Here is a 14,487-nt window from a genome sequence, read left to right on the forward strand (position 1 = left end):
CTTATTGAGCACCTACAATATCCCGGAGCCATCGCTCTCCAGGCATTTCAAACCAATGGCAAGGGCCTGGCTTTTAAGGTATATGCTGTGGACGAGAGAGCTGATACGAGAATCCATCAGACACATTAGAACCCAGCTGCATGGTATTTGGGCAAACTCCTCCCTATGCTGAGCCTCGTTTTTCTTCATTTGTCATAAGATGGCTTTGAGGATTAAATTAGACAAAGTGTGTGGAATGGCTTGTGCAGGGGTGTTCCCTAAATGATCTCATTCTTCTCCAAACGGATCCATTGCAGCTGTTGGACATTCGCAATGGGTTGTTGTCAGAGAACAGAAAAAGGCCCGTTGTGTGCAGCCAGGCCTGGGTTCTCTAAGGGCTAATTATCTGGTTTATAGATAACTAAGAACCGTCTGCTCTTGCTTCCCAGCTTGGTGGCCAGTGCTTTGACCAGCACCCAGCAGCTATGGTGCCAGGCAAATAGGGCAAGTGAACATTTTATTCTGATTCAGTAAATATTTCTAGAAGATTGGAAGGCTCAGGAAAGAAATGAGCATGGATAGAAAGAGATTTTCTTTAAACTGATTTTCTTAGTTTTACCAACTTTCTATAAATTGTGTGTGGGGGTGGGGGCGGGGATGAAATACCCATAAAATTAATTCTGCTATAAAACACATAAAGAAATTCTACCTGTTCTATCTGAAGGAAACAAGTGTCAGGTTACCAGTGAGCAGTTCTTGAAACCGTTCATGTTAAATTTTCTGATTTTTTTTTTAAACTTTATTGTTCACAGTATTACAACTATGTCCCCCTTTCTCCCCCACTAACCCCCTCCACCCTACTCCTGCCCCCCGCCCCAGGCTTTCTCTGCACTGTTTGTCCAAGGGTTATGCATATGTGCATGTAAGTTCTTTATTTAGTCTCTTCCCACACCCCGCTCCCTCCACCTTCTGAGATACATCAGTCTGTTGCATGTTTCAGTGTCTCTGGATCTGTTTTGTTCTTCAGTTTTTGTTCACTAGATTCTTTTGAGGTCCCTTATTGACTAGTGTGACATTGAAAACTCAGCTGTCACCTTTACTTTTACTCTCTCAGCACTTACCATGTATTTGCATTTTTTTCCATCTTCTCTTGCCCCTATCGAGAAAGTATAGGAAAAAAATATATTAAAAAAAAAAAAAAAAAGAAAGGGAGGAAGGAGACAGAGAATGTCTCCTTCCTCCCTTTCTTTTTTCTTTTTTTTTTTTTAATGTATTTTTATTGATTTCAGAGAGGAAGAGAGAGAGGGGGAAACATCAATGGTGAGAGGGAATCATTGATCAGCTGCCTCCTGCACACCCCCTACTGGGGATCAAGCTGGCAACCCGGGCCTGTGCCCTGACCAGGTCGATGCTCAACCACTGAGCCATGCTGCTCGGGCCTCCCTTTCTTAAAATCCTTCTCGGAGTGACACCTCCAGAACTATGCCTGGGACTCATCACCTTACGTTGGGTCTGCCACACATATTTTATTGTTATACAGTTGATTTTAAACTAAGCACCAAAGGCATTTCTGAAATGGCCATGCACAGAAAACACAGTAGAGTCGTGTGCAGGGAAAGGCTTAGATGGAAGGTGGAGCGGGGTCCTTTCTAACTTGTTTCTAGGGGACGGGGAAGACCATCAAGGATCCTGCATGCATCTTAGGTCCTTGTTAGCAGCATCTGCATAAGCCTCCCCCCAGTTTTCGTCCACCCCACCCCTGACACTGGACCCTCACAACCTGGAGCTTGGACACATGTCCCAGCCTCTAAATTGGATCTGCCCTTCATCTGTTTGAAGTTTGATCCTGGCATTTTTGTTTTGTTTTGTTTTTTAATGTATTTTTTTTATTATTTCAGAGAGAGGAAGGAAGAGGGAGAGAGAGATAGAAACATCAATGATGAGAGAGAATCATTGGTCGGCTGCCTCCTGCACGCCCCCTACTGGGGATCGAGCCCACAACCCCAGGCATGTGCCCTGACCGGGAATCGAACTGTGACCTCCTGGTTCATAGGTCGACGCTCAACCACTGACCCACGCCGGCCAGGCCTTGGCATTGTTTTTAATGCTTACCCTGTTAAAATTAACACAAATCTTTTGACTAAGAGACGAAGCCTGTGTTGATATAAAACCTGCAAATTACCTAAGTTTGGGAAAGTCAGTATTTTAATTGCTCTTGACATTTGATACCCCATGAGAAGCACGCTCCTGGGTTTCCTGCTAACACATGATTCTCATCACATGGGGGAGGGGCGTGCTCCTCATAGGACTGATAGACTAAATACTCACATACTATAGTAAAGCCACCCAAGAATACTATGGATTGAGAACCCTATTGTTTGGCTGACCTAACCTCTCCCGTGGTAAAAGCAACTGAATTTGGGTATTTTGTGTGCGTGTTTTCTTTCATTTCCTTTTGCGTTGATGGCCACACCCGATGAACTAAATAACTCTTTGCTCCTGTGTTTTCACCACGTTACATGCTCACTCTTAATTTCTCTTTCCGTTTTTTCTATCCCAGCATCCCCCCTCTCAGAGGAACAGTTCATCTCGACAGCCGGGGAGAGAGCCCGGATGCCCAAGGTAAGGTTTCACTGTCAATTATGTTGTGTGACTTACAGATTAAGTCATTTACAGATTAAATTGGAGTATTATTAATACCTCTGTCCTAAATTTATCCTCAAAATGGCATGATACAACTAATGCAAATATTTGAGCAAACACGTTTTGTTAAAACGTTACTTCTCAAACTATATTCCACATCCCGCGGGTACTGAGGGCTAATTAACTGCTATGAGCAATTCCTCTACAAGTGGGCAAGCCAATTAAAGTTTACTTTTGGAGATCTAATGAAGGATACGTGGAGGAAGAGAATTTCAAGATACAGTCAATGGCCTCGTGACATTTCTAATGGTAAGCGATTGTTTGATCTTGTTAAAAACCAAGGCAACTGCTCTGTTGACTTGACAATAGAGAGAGACGGGGTGTTTTGGAAAGGAGGTGAAGACCTGGGGCGCCTCCCTGTCCAGTTTGGGATTTGTGTTTGAGACACAATCGTTTGACCTTCAGTTCTTTCCTGCTGGTACTGAGTCTCAAGGTTCACGTCAGGGCTCCCCAGAACAAAGGAACAATTAACCAAAGTTCCACCAGATGGCAATATTTGGAAAGCCATCTCGAGAGGTTTCCACGCTCTGAGCCATTATTGTCCAGAGAATAGCCTCGCTAAGCCTAGCGCCCTGGATTTCATCAAAGGTGCTCCAAACATCTCTCGTTTTACTTTCTTTGTCCCCCAGCAGCAACGTTTTTCCGTCGGGGGAATAAAGGAGTGTGGGGTATATGTGCTGCTTTCTTTCTGGAGTGATAAAACTAGAACTCCGTTCTTAGATAATTCTCCGAACTGTATTTGGTGAGCTTCACAAGCTCAAATCCATGGATGATGTCCCCCGTTTGCCTTACGGTTTCTTTGTGATAAACATTATGGTTGATGATCGTTTTAAAATAAAGTCATTTAGAAGAGAAACGAAAATCCTTCTCCGACAGAAGTGTAGACTTGTAAGGAGTTGCCTTGATATTGAACCCAGTGAAACATACAGGTACAAAATTGTATTAAATTAAAATAATTCATTTATTTAAATAGGGGGAGTGAACGTTTCCCCTTTTGCTCTAGTAAATTTCCCCCTGGGTGGTGTCCAAGCCGCTGGACTCCTTGGGGCCCCCCGCTGGCTCGAGGGCTGAGTTGGGGCAGAGGGAACTGGAAAGGCCTTTGTGGGGAGAAGCAGACGTGGGCACGCACACGGGGTGGGAGGCGTTAGCCTGCGGTTGTGCTGGTCTCCTGGGCAGAGGCCCGCGTACCCGAGCTGAGGAAAACTTGACAGGAGCCCCTCTTTGGGGAAATATGAAACTTGATCATGAGGACAATGCATTTATTGTAAAGTCGGCTGATGCTTTCTTTCTGGAATGTTATAGGGGTACGAGCTGTTGACTGGTTTATGAGTTTATTAGTACAGGGCTGCAACTAACTCGAGCGCCCCCTGTGGACAGACTAGATTCTGAGAGACCGGCTTTTGTTAACCCTTGACTTGACTGATAATGAGGCGTAGAAGAGTTGGAGTAATTGGGTGTCCCATCCCTCATCCACAAAGGTGTACTTCTTGTCATGGGCACTTGTGGCACCGACTTGAGTCAACGGCTTTCTGCATTCAGAAATAAAACTGCTGCCCTAACCGGTTTGGCTCAGTGGATAGAGCATCGGCCTGTGGACTCAAGGGTCCCAGATTTGATTCCGGTCAAGGGCATGGACCTTGGTTGCGGGCACATCCCCAGTGGGGAGTGTGCAGGAGGCAGCTGATCGATGTATCTCTCTCATCGATGTTTCTGGCTCTCTATCCCTCTCCCTTCCTCTCTGTAAAAAATCAATAAAATATATTTATAAATAAATAAATAAATAAATAAAGCTGCCGACTGCTTAGCAACCCTTTAGTACACGGTGCCCCTACCGGAGATTTCTGCCTTTCACAGAGAGTTCTAGAATCTGGTGAAGTCCTCGCATTGTGGCCAGCAGAAAAGGTTGATGTATCTTACCAACGTGTTCTTTCCAAGGGGGCTGAGGTCTGGGGAAAGAATGCTCCTGGGGTCCCTCAGGCTGGAGCCTGCAATGCTTGTATCTAGTGGGGCTCCCTAGTCAAGAAGCGGGTTTCTTCTGCCCCCTTCACTGTCTGAGTTGAGTTTTCTGGTCTGAGAGTCATTACAAAGAAGAGGATTAATAAACAGAGATGCTGGGCACTAACCCTCTGGCACTTCTCGCTCCCACGGGTGGCCCGGAGCAGTTCCTAAGCGCCTGGGGTTGGTGAAGATGCCCTGCGTCCGGGCCGTCATATTTGGTAGCCACACCCCACGTGGGCACATTGAGTAACTGGAATGTGTTCACGTGATTGGAGAACATTTTAGATGCATTTCCAGTTGAATTTAATTTAACTAATGTAATGTGAAGAGCCACACCTGGCCACCGGCTGCTGTACTGGACCACCAGCTCTAGAAGCCAGATTAGCGAGAACCGACGCTTTCAGTACATCTTACAAACAGCCTCCCCGGGAGCTCGCTCTGGTCTGCGAGGTGCAGACAAGTCTGGCCTGGCCTCATGCTGCGTCATTGGTTATGACCCAGGGATCCTGGTCCCTGGGAGGGTAATTATGGGGGGCGGGGGAGCAAGATCTGAGAACAGCCTGCAGCTGAGGCGAGTTCATGTCCAGTTCTCCATAAACTGTCTCTCCAGTGCCGAGCACAGGGTTCTGTGTGCGAAGGGGGAAATGGGAGAGAGAACAAACTTTATTTCATGCCTGCTGGGTCCAAGCACTGAGCTACAACCCAACTCCAACATTTAGTGCCTGCTGGGTCCAAGCACTCAGCTACAACTCAAACATTTTCTTAATGTTTACATGCCCTATGCTTTTCATGGGTGAGGAAATGGAGTTTCAGAGAGATGACTCGACCATAGCTAGTACATGGTCGAGGCGAGATTAGACCCCAAGCAGGTGTGAATCCAAAGTTATTTCCACAAGCAGGACTCACACCCAGATACACGTTTGGAGCTGCCTGTGAACCAGAAAGCCTTCGGTGGGGGGGGGGGGCGGGATTGGAAGTAGAGTGGAGGTTATGGGAGCAAATGACTTTAGAGTGTGTGTGTGTGTGTGTGTGTGTGTGTGTGTGAGTGTGTGAGTGTGTGAGTGTGAGTGTGTGAGTGTGTGAGTGTGTGTGTGTGTGTGTGTGTGAGTGTGTGTGTGTGTGTGTGTGTGTGTGTGTGAGTGTGTGAGTGTGTGAGTGTGTGTGTGTGTGTGTGTGTGAGTGTGTGAGTGTGTGAGTGTGAGTGTGTGAGTGTGTGTGTGTGTGTGTGTGAGTGTGTGTGTGTGTGTGAGTGTGAGTGTGAGTGTGTGAGTGTGTGTGAGTGTGTGTGAGTGTGTGTGTGTGTGTGTGTGAGTGTGTGAGACTAATCCTGATTATCTCGGAAGTTGAACCTGTATTCCTCCTCTCCTCCCCTTTCCCTCCTGCCCTCACTCCCCTCACACCACCCCGGCCATGTTGACCACAGATGACCCCTTGGTGGAAGCACAACTGTTAGTGTCATAGAGGACGTACAATTGCTCATTTGGATTAAAATCACGCAAGAAACAAAGACACATTTCAACGTCTTAGTTACCATTGAGGCAAAAGCCTCAAGCCACTTGGTACTGATCTATACTTATGTTTTATGAGAAATACTAGAGGCCCGGTGCACGAAATTTGTGCACGGGGGTGGGGTGTCCCTCAGCCCAGCCTGCACCCTCTCCAATCTGGGACCCCTGGCTCCCAACTGCTCGCCTGCCTGCCTTCCTGATTGCCCCTAACCACTTCTGCCTGCCAGCCTGATTAATGCCTAACCGCTCTCCTGCCAGCCTGTTTGCCCCCAACTTCCCTCCTCTGCCAGCCTGGTCACCCCTAACTGCCCTCCCCTGCAGGCCTGGTCCCCCACAAATGCTCTCCCCTGCAGGCCTGGGTCCCCCCCAACTGCCCTTCCCTGCAGGCCGAGTCGCCCCCAACTTCCCTCCTCTGCTGGCCTGGTCACCCCTAACTGCCCTCCCCTGCAGACTTGATCACCCCGTACTGCCCTCCCTTGCAGGCCTGGACCCTCCCAACTGCCCGCCCCCCTGCTGGCCTGATCGCCCACAACTGCCCTCCCCTGCTGGCCATCTTGTGTCCACATGGGGGCAGGATCTTTGACCACATGAGGGCAGCCATCTTGTGTGTTGGAGTGATGGTCAATTTGCATATTACTCTTTTATTAGATAGGATATTAGGTTATTTACAATTATTTAAGTAACTATCTCCCAGCGTCCAGCTGCTGCCTGCATTCCTTCTCAAATGTCTCGCACATGTGTGTTTTCTTCTACTTCCATAGTATTTCCAAAATTTCCATTATTGAAAATAATAGTGGAAATCATAAAAAGCAAATCGCCTATAACCCTTCCTGTAACCCTCCCCTAACAAATCGTTCGTTGTGGTTTTCCCCTCTAGTCCTCCCCACACCGTTTTACATGCTGTAGTGAGACCGTGTGCCCGCCTCTGAGTGCAGCTCTTCCGGCTGGTGGAGCAGTTTTCCGTGCGGCCCCGTGTTCGTGTTAAAGTCTGCGGAACAGCCCGCAGAGTTGACATGTTGTTATTATTCCAACCTGCCATTATTTGACGCACAGAGTCGCCTTCAAAGCTAATTGGCAGACTTTAAACCAGGGGTGGGCAAACTTTTTGACTCGAGGGCCACCATGGGTTCTTAAACTGGACCGGAGGGCCGGAACAAAAGCACGGATGGAGTGTTTGTGTGAACTAATATAAATTCAAAGTAAAGGAGCGGAGGGGAGAGCAAGAGAACCGGATAGAACAGCCGAACGGGCCGGATCCGGCCCGCGGGCCGTAGTTTGCCCACGGCTGCTTTAAACTAACCGGTCACAGTGGGTTAAACCATACCCCCTGCTGGCGGCCTCACCCCTGTGTTCCCACATCCCGTGAAGGCAGCAGGTTCGGTGAAAGTCTGTGCAGCCGGCGTGGCGTCAGGTTGCCCGGCAACTGGTACTGCGTGGGACACAGGTTTCCAGCGCCCCTCGCCTCACGCAGCATCCTGCCCCAAATGCACGCACTGGCGTGTTTGTCTCTGTCCTACAGGTAGTCACATTCAGGCTTCAAGAGAGCAGTTCACAGGACTCACAGATGATCGGGTTAACCACAGACTACATTGAGAAACGTGGACGGTGAAGGTCACGTAAAGCCTCAGAGGCCCCGGAGACTGAGCGCTGAGCCACGCGGGTTTTGTATTTTCCGACACTTGGGACTCCCGCTTTGGAGCGTGCCGGCCAGCCAGCCTCCCCTGCCCCGTGGCATCCCCGATGCTGGCGTGCTACGACCTTTCAAGGCAGTGGCTGGGCTAGGTCACATCGCTGCGGAGAGCTTCTCTCGTGGGAGTCTCGCTTCTCACTTTATTTCTGCTCCTGGGGCGTGGCCCGTTTCAGGCCGGCGTGAGGCAATGCCACTCAGGCAGCAGGACCTCGGCTTAGGAGCGGGACCGAGCCATTGGTGCCCTTCCCTGGTGCCTGGCTCAGGGAAAACTGGGCTTGGTTTGCCGAAAAATATGAGTTGAGTGCTTGGCCCCTGTGTGATGATGACAATGTTGTCTCCAGCCAGGAATAACAATTCTAGATGGGTGCCTCGGATTAAGAGGAGCCAGCCACTCTTCCTCCTGCTTAAGAAATCATGGCCTAGCCCTGACCGGTGTGGCTCAGTGGATAGAGCGTCTGCCTGCCGTCGGAAGGGTCCCAAGTTCGATTCCGGTCAAGGGCATGGACCTTGGTTGCGGGCACATCCCCAGTGGGAGGTGTGCAGGAGGCAGCTGATCGATGTTTCTCTGTCATTGATGTTTCTAACTCTCTATCCCTCTCCCTTCCTCTCTGTAAAAAATCGATAAAATATGTTTAAAAAACATAAAACATGGCCTAGTAGTAATGGCCTAACCCAGGCACACTCCTTTTTGAAAGCTGCATCTTATCAACAACCTTGATCTTTGTTTTCATTGTAGCCCTCGATTCTTAACGTGCATTTTCTAAAAACGACACATTATTCACACAGACAGAGTAGATGGGAAGGAAAGGCGAGCCGAAAAGACAGGCTCTTGGAAGCTATTGCATTTGTCCACATTTCTGATGATATGAATTTGCTAGAAACAAACAAAAAATACGGAGAGAGGCAGCAGGAGAAGAATTGATAGGATTTTTTTGGTTGGGTAAATATTTGAACAGGATGGACTTAAAAAGGGAGGAGGGAGAATAAAGATGTATAATAATTTCAGGCTCATTGGTTAGGAATCTGAACTGAGGCTACTAACAAGATGATACCCAGGATGATAAACTTATTTTTAAATTTACTGACGCCTCGATGCTTCTTACCCAGTAGTATTTCTCCAGGCTGGTGGAGAAGTTAAAATACAGCCATTGTATTAGGCGACGTTTGTAATATGATCAAATATTTTTCATCATAGGAATGTGATAATCCAACTATTTTTATTTCATAAAGGTCAAATATATTACAGTAAAGAAAAAGTATAAGTTTTTTTGGTCAAAACCTTTATATACAAAACCCTTTATTTTTATATAAAAACGAGGCGTTGCTGTTCCAGGCTCACAGAGTGTGCTGGCTCTCTCCGATAGCTGTCAGGGATGCGGTTTATGGCGGGGGGTGCGTGCCCTGTTTCATTGCGTTAGAAGCACTCAGCGTTCAGGGCTGTGAGTACCGGGTTTTCGGTGAACTTCTAATCCTGCTCTGCTAATGGGATATTAGCAACTTTCCCATCTAGATCCTATTTACCGCACGTGCTTAAGCTTCCAACTTGAAGCTAGGAAGCACAGAGATCTCTTCAAACCCCTTTGCAAAGTGTTAATATTCCAGGTCCCTCTCCCCTCCGTTCACACGCTGACACCATCCCTCACTCGTGGAGTATTATTGGCCTTCAGACGTTAGATGCTACTTTCTTCAGACTATCGTAGAACAAAGCATTTTATCCAGATGAACCTATGTCAGATCTAGTGATAACTGTAGAACCATGCTTTTCGTCAGCAGATGGACACAAGAATGCCAAATTTCACAAAATGTAGCAGCGAGATCTGTGGAACAGGATCCAAAAGTTCGCTTAACCTCCACTTCCCATTGTGGAAAGAATTATAATTGTACGTTAAAATCATGCAGAAAACTTGGCTCTCACATTTGCCTGGTTGGTATTCAAGGGGAATCAGAAAAAGAGCTTTTCAGTAAATGTAGGATCTTCCTGTCTGGCAGCCTCTCCCCTCGCCCCGGGCGCTGCCTTTGGCCAGGGAACAGTGTGCAGGACTTCCGAGAGGCTGGACAGACATGGGGTTTTTTGGTTGTTGTTGTTTTTTTATTGATTTCAGAGAGGGAGGGGGAGGGAGGGAGAGAGAAACATCAATGATGAGAGAGAATCATTGATCGCTGCCTCCTGCACGCCCCACACTGGGGATCAAGCCCGCAACCCGGGCATGTGCCCTGACCGTGGAATTGAACCGTGACCTCCTGGTTCATAGGTCAACGCTCAACCCCTGAGGCATGCCAGCTGGGTCATGTGTTGGCCTGTGATTGGGCTTTTCCCTCCGTGCTGGGCATGGCTACAGCGATGAGTTTAAAGGGTGGAGTCAATGATTCCTTTGCTTAGAGCCGGGGAGTGGAGAAAACAGATGGGGAAGTAATGCAGGTTAATTATGCGTTTTAGAATGGCACCCTGAGGCAGCATGAGGGCGTTGTTCTTCAGGCTCTTTAGTGGTGTTAAGCCTCACACCCTGAGTGGCACCAGCAAAGCTGTGTTCCTTCTCCTGACCTGAACGTGGCCTTTGCATGGGGTTTGTGCAGCGCAGGTCACACACGTGGCCTTGAGCCGCCTCCTGACGTTGTGAAGTGTGTCGGCTCCGCTCCGCAGCCCTGGGTCCAAGCTGCGGGAGCTCGTCTCCAGGATTGGGGGGGGGGGGGGGCGGGAGGGGGGGAGACCACAGGGATGCAGTGCTTTCCGGAACCCACGCTGTGCGTGCAGAGGGCGAGGGCTGCTCTCAGCAGGTTGGGCCCGAGTGGAAGCGACCAGCCCGGGAGACGCCCTGGGGCCTGTGGCCTGGCCTCACCGCGGACCTCTGCGGACCTTGGCTCTAACCAGACAAGGGACCCCACAGCCATGTGTGAGTCTTGATTTCTTTTTTCTTTTCTTTCTTTTTTAAATCCTCACCCGAGGATAAATTTTCCATGATTTTTAGAGAGAGGAGAGGGAGAGGGAGAGACAGAGAGAAACACAGATGTGAGAGAGAGACATCGATTGGTTGCCTCCCTCACAACCCCGACCAGGGCCGAGAGCCTGCAACCAAGGTCCGTGCCCTTGACAGGAATGGAACCCAGACCCTTCCGTCCACAGTCCCACGCTCTAGTCACTGAGCCAAACTGGCTAGACTGATTGGTTCTTTCTTTTTTTTTTTTTTTTTAATATATTTTATTGATTTCTTTACAGAGAGGAAGGGAAAGGGATAGAGCCAGAAACATCGATGAGAGAGAAACATCGATCAGCTGCCTCCTGCACACCTCCCACTGGGGATGTGCCTGCAACCAAGGTACATGCCCTTGACTGGAATCGAACCTGGGACCCTTCAGTTCACAGGCTGACGCTCTATCCACTGAGCCAAACCGGTCAGGGCTGGTTATTTCTTTAGAGCAGTCATCGCCTGTGAGGTTTCTAAGATAAGTTAACTGGGGAAACACTGGTTCTGACTGTCAGGGTGTCCTCTGATTGGTCCGAGCAGGTGAAGAGGAGGGGCAGTGGCTGCGTGTCCCTGGCTCTGTCTCCTTGCCCTGGGTGGACGGGGCCCTGCGGAGACCTCAGGTGCTGTCACATGAGCATCATAATCCCCTGGACGGCTCCGGCCTCTTCCTGCCTTTGTAATGAAGCAGCTGATACTGTTGTCAGCGGTAGCTTAATGGTCTGGCAGCCCCACGGACCACAGAGTCCAAAACAATAACCGGCCGGAAGAATCTCTTGCTACAGGAGCACGTGCGAATGACTCCAAAGAGGGACACCCACAGGCTCTTTTCTCTGCTGTCCCTTCCAGGGAAGTCTTTTCGGATGCTCACTCCAGGGGACGGAACAGCACTCCAGGTTAAGAGGCAGCCAAGTGAACCCCACCCCCACTGTCGGTGGTGGGAGACAGGTGTCTGAGGGAGTGAGACTGCATAAGGCTTTAAGCACCAAAGGGAACCTTGGCGTTTCTATGTGGCCCTGATGGAGAAGAAGCGGGAGGTCACTTTGCTGGTTTGTCAGAAGCATGGAGCAGTAAGAGAGCCGGGAAGCAGGGAGCCCTCTGGAGAGGCCCCTAAGGCAGGCAGGGGGGGGGGGGGGGGGCGTGTGCCCTGAGGTGTGTGCTGCGAGTGGGAGGGGAGAGAAAGGGCCCCTAGTGTCATGTTGTGAGATAAACAGGTATGGTGACCAATGAGAGACACGGGGGAGGGAGAGCCCCCAATCTGAGGGTTCAGAACTGAGTGCTGGGGTGCAGTTCAAGCCGGAGGTGTGAGAAGCGAGGGGCCAGCGAGGGGGGCGGAGTCCTCCTCACTAAATGGCTGTGTGTGGTCCCACCCATGGCCCCACCCTAGTGTCTGCTCCTGCCTCTGGCCTGCCTTTATTCGGGGCGTGGGAGAGTGCAGTGATGACTGGAGACGCCCCACCACACTTTTACCAGGAGCTTCTGGAAACAATGGACATTGCGGGGGGCGGGTGGGCGCGCTTGAGTTACTTTCATGGCAACTCTGCCTCCGAAAAACATCACCGGGTCAGCGGACGAGGCCTGTTTCTGCTGATGTTCGTCACTACCGCCCGGGGTCAGGCGTGTCCCGCTGGCCCCCCAGGAATATTCGGCAGCTCTGCAGAAAAAGGGGTGTCACAGTGACCCCTTCGCCCGCATCGGGCCCTCGTGCTCCTGGGAGCCCAGAGCCCGTGAGTTGTTACGACTAAGATCCCTCTGGCTTTCCCAGGGGTCTGGCTCCTTCGTGTAGAAATTAAACAGAAGCCACGTGAGGGGACCCTGTGTGTTTCCGTGCGTTCGACTCCGCAGTCAGGTCCCTCAGGCGCGCGCCCTGCACACACTCGGTGCGTGTGAATTGGGACCACGAAGACCTGACATTATAAGCTCTTGAGTAAACAAAATGTAAGCACTAATTAAAACATTCCCAATGGAAACTCAGTCTTACTTCATAATTTCCATGTGCGTTCTTTTTTTTTTTTTTTTTTTTTTTTTTAATGAAGTAAGCGTCTTTAATTTCTTTTCTAGAATTTTATTTGGATGAGGTCAGAAATTGGTGGATGTCTCTCCCATGACTCACACTGCTCCCCAGCTGCTGGCCTCATGTTCCCTGACGCACGGGTGAGGAGCCATCGGGAGCCGTGGCTCCACTGCCGTGGGCAGCAGGCTCCCCGAGATGCCCCGGCCGGGGGAGACCCTCCTCCTGTGGCCCTGGTGGCCCCGGTGGCCTGGCTTCTGAGTGGCTCTGAGACGCTGGCGGCCCCGGTGCCTGTTAGAACTGCTGTCCCCGCCCTCCCCCGCTGGCTGTGGATTTATAAATTCAGGAGCATCTTCACTCCGTTAGGACTTCTGAGTATCAAAGTCAGAAATAAAGCCAGCAGGCCCCAGCCTGAGTCTGTGACCGGTCTGCACACCACAGCCGCCGGGCAGACCCAGCTGGCCACTGGCTTTGAACAACCCTTAGTCTAGGGGCAGTGTCTCCGCTTTCCAGTGATGAGGAAGGGGGATCAAAAGAAAAGTGGTATTGGCAACACGAGAAAATAATCCGAAATTCAAATTTGTGTTGAAGTTTTATTGAAAGAAAAAGAGAGCCGAAACCGGTTTGGCTCAGTGGATAGAGAGTCAGCCTGCGGACTGAAGGGTCCCGGGTTCGATTCCAGTCAAGGGCACGTAACTTGGTTGCGGGCGCATCCCCAGTAGGAGGTGTGCAAGAGGCAGCTGATCGATGTTTCTCTCTCATCGATGTTTCTAACTCTCTATCCCTCTTCCTTCCTCTCTGTAAAAAATCAATAAAATATATTAAAAAAGAAGAAGAAGAAAGAAAGAAAAAGGAAGGAAGGCCAATGGGTAGCTGACTTTTGAGAGCCCTAAAGAAATCATTGCTTACAAGCTTCTGAGCCTTCTGGAAGATGATCGGCTAACGGGACCTGGAGTCTCTTCATTCCCTTGCCCCCCAACTGAGCCCATGATGCCTTTTGTCCTTTTTCAGTTGTCCTACCTGTCAGCTCAATAGGAGGTGGTTCATGTGAACATGGAAATAAGGTGGGATGAAGTACAGGCATCTCGTGAACCTGGGCGTGGACACGTTTCAGTGAGAGCATTCAACGAGGCATGCCTGTGGCCGGATGGTTGACTGACAGCAGTCCTGGCAGAGTGAAAATGAAAGCAGGTTTTAGCTTTGAAAACAAATACCAAAATAAGAGCCTGTGGTCTCCTCCCCCTCTGGAAGATAGCAAAGACGTGGACAGTGATAGTGGAGGCTTGCGCAGAAAAAGAAAAGAGTTAATCCCTATAAATAAGGGTAAGACGATTATTTTTCTCTGTTGGTAACATACACTGCTAACGCCGAATCCTGGTATCTCTTCCTCCCTCCCCTTCCTTTTCCTTAACCGTAATTTACAACTCCGATCCTTCTAATCTCTCCAGGAACACTGCTCCCGGACAGGCCCATCCCCTCCTCATGCTCTGCCCACAACCTTCTCCTGGTTGCACCTCTGTGCTCCCCGCCAAGCCGCGGGCAGCAGTCACACTCTTGCCTCTGGTGTTCTTGCTCTCTCCTCCCTGAGTTCCTCCTCCCAGGTCTGATCAGACCCTGGTGGCAGGCAGGCTGCTAGTG

At 49.8% G+C, this 14,487-nt stretch overlaps 1 protein-coding gene across 2 annotated transcripts in view; it reads left to right on the top strand.

Annotated features, from left to right (window-relative positions):
* MAPRE2 (microtubule associated protein RP/EB family member 2) overlaps nucleotides 1-14,487 on the top strand; it is a 130,263-nt gene that overhangs the window by 20,686 nt on the left and 95,090 nt on the right. For both annotated transcript variants that reach the window (XM_080686904.1, XM_080686903.1), the window contains exon 2: nucleotides 2,540-2,601. Coding sequence is in view for 1 of the 2 variants with exons in the window: in XM_080686903.1 (XP_080543029.1) it covers nucleotides 2,540-2,601 (62 nt within the window). In the remaining variant the exon portion in view is untranslated. The remainder of the gene's footprint in view (nucleotides 1-2,539; nucleotides 2,602-14,487) is intronic.

Source organism: Plecotus auritus (assembly GCF_963455305.1).
Source record: "Plecotus auritus genome assembly, chromosome: 8".
Taxonomy (NCBI): Eukaryota; Metazoa; Chordata; class Mammalia; order Chiroptera; family Vespertilionidae; genus Plecotus; species Plecotus auritus.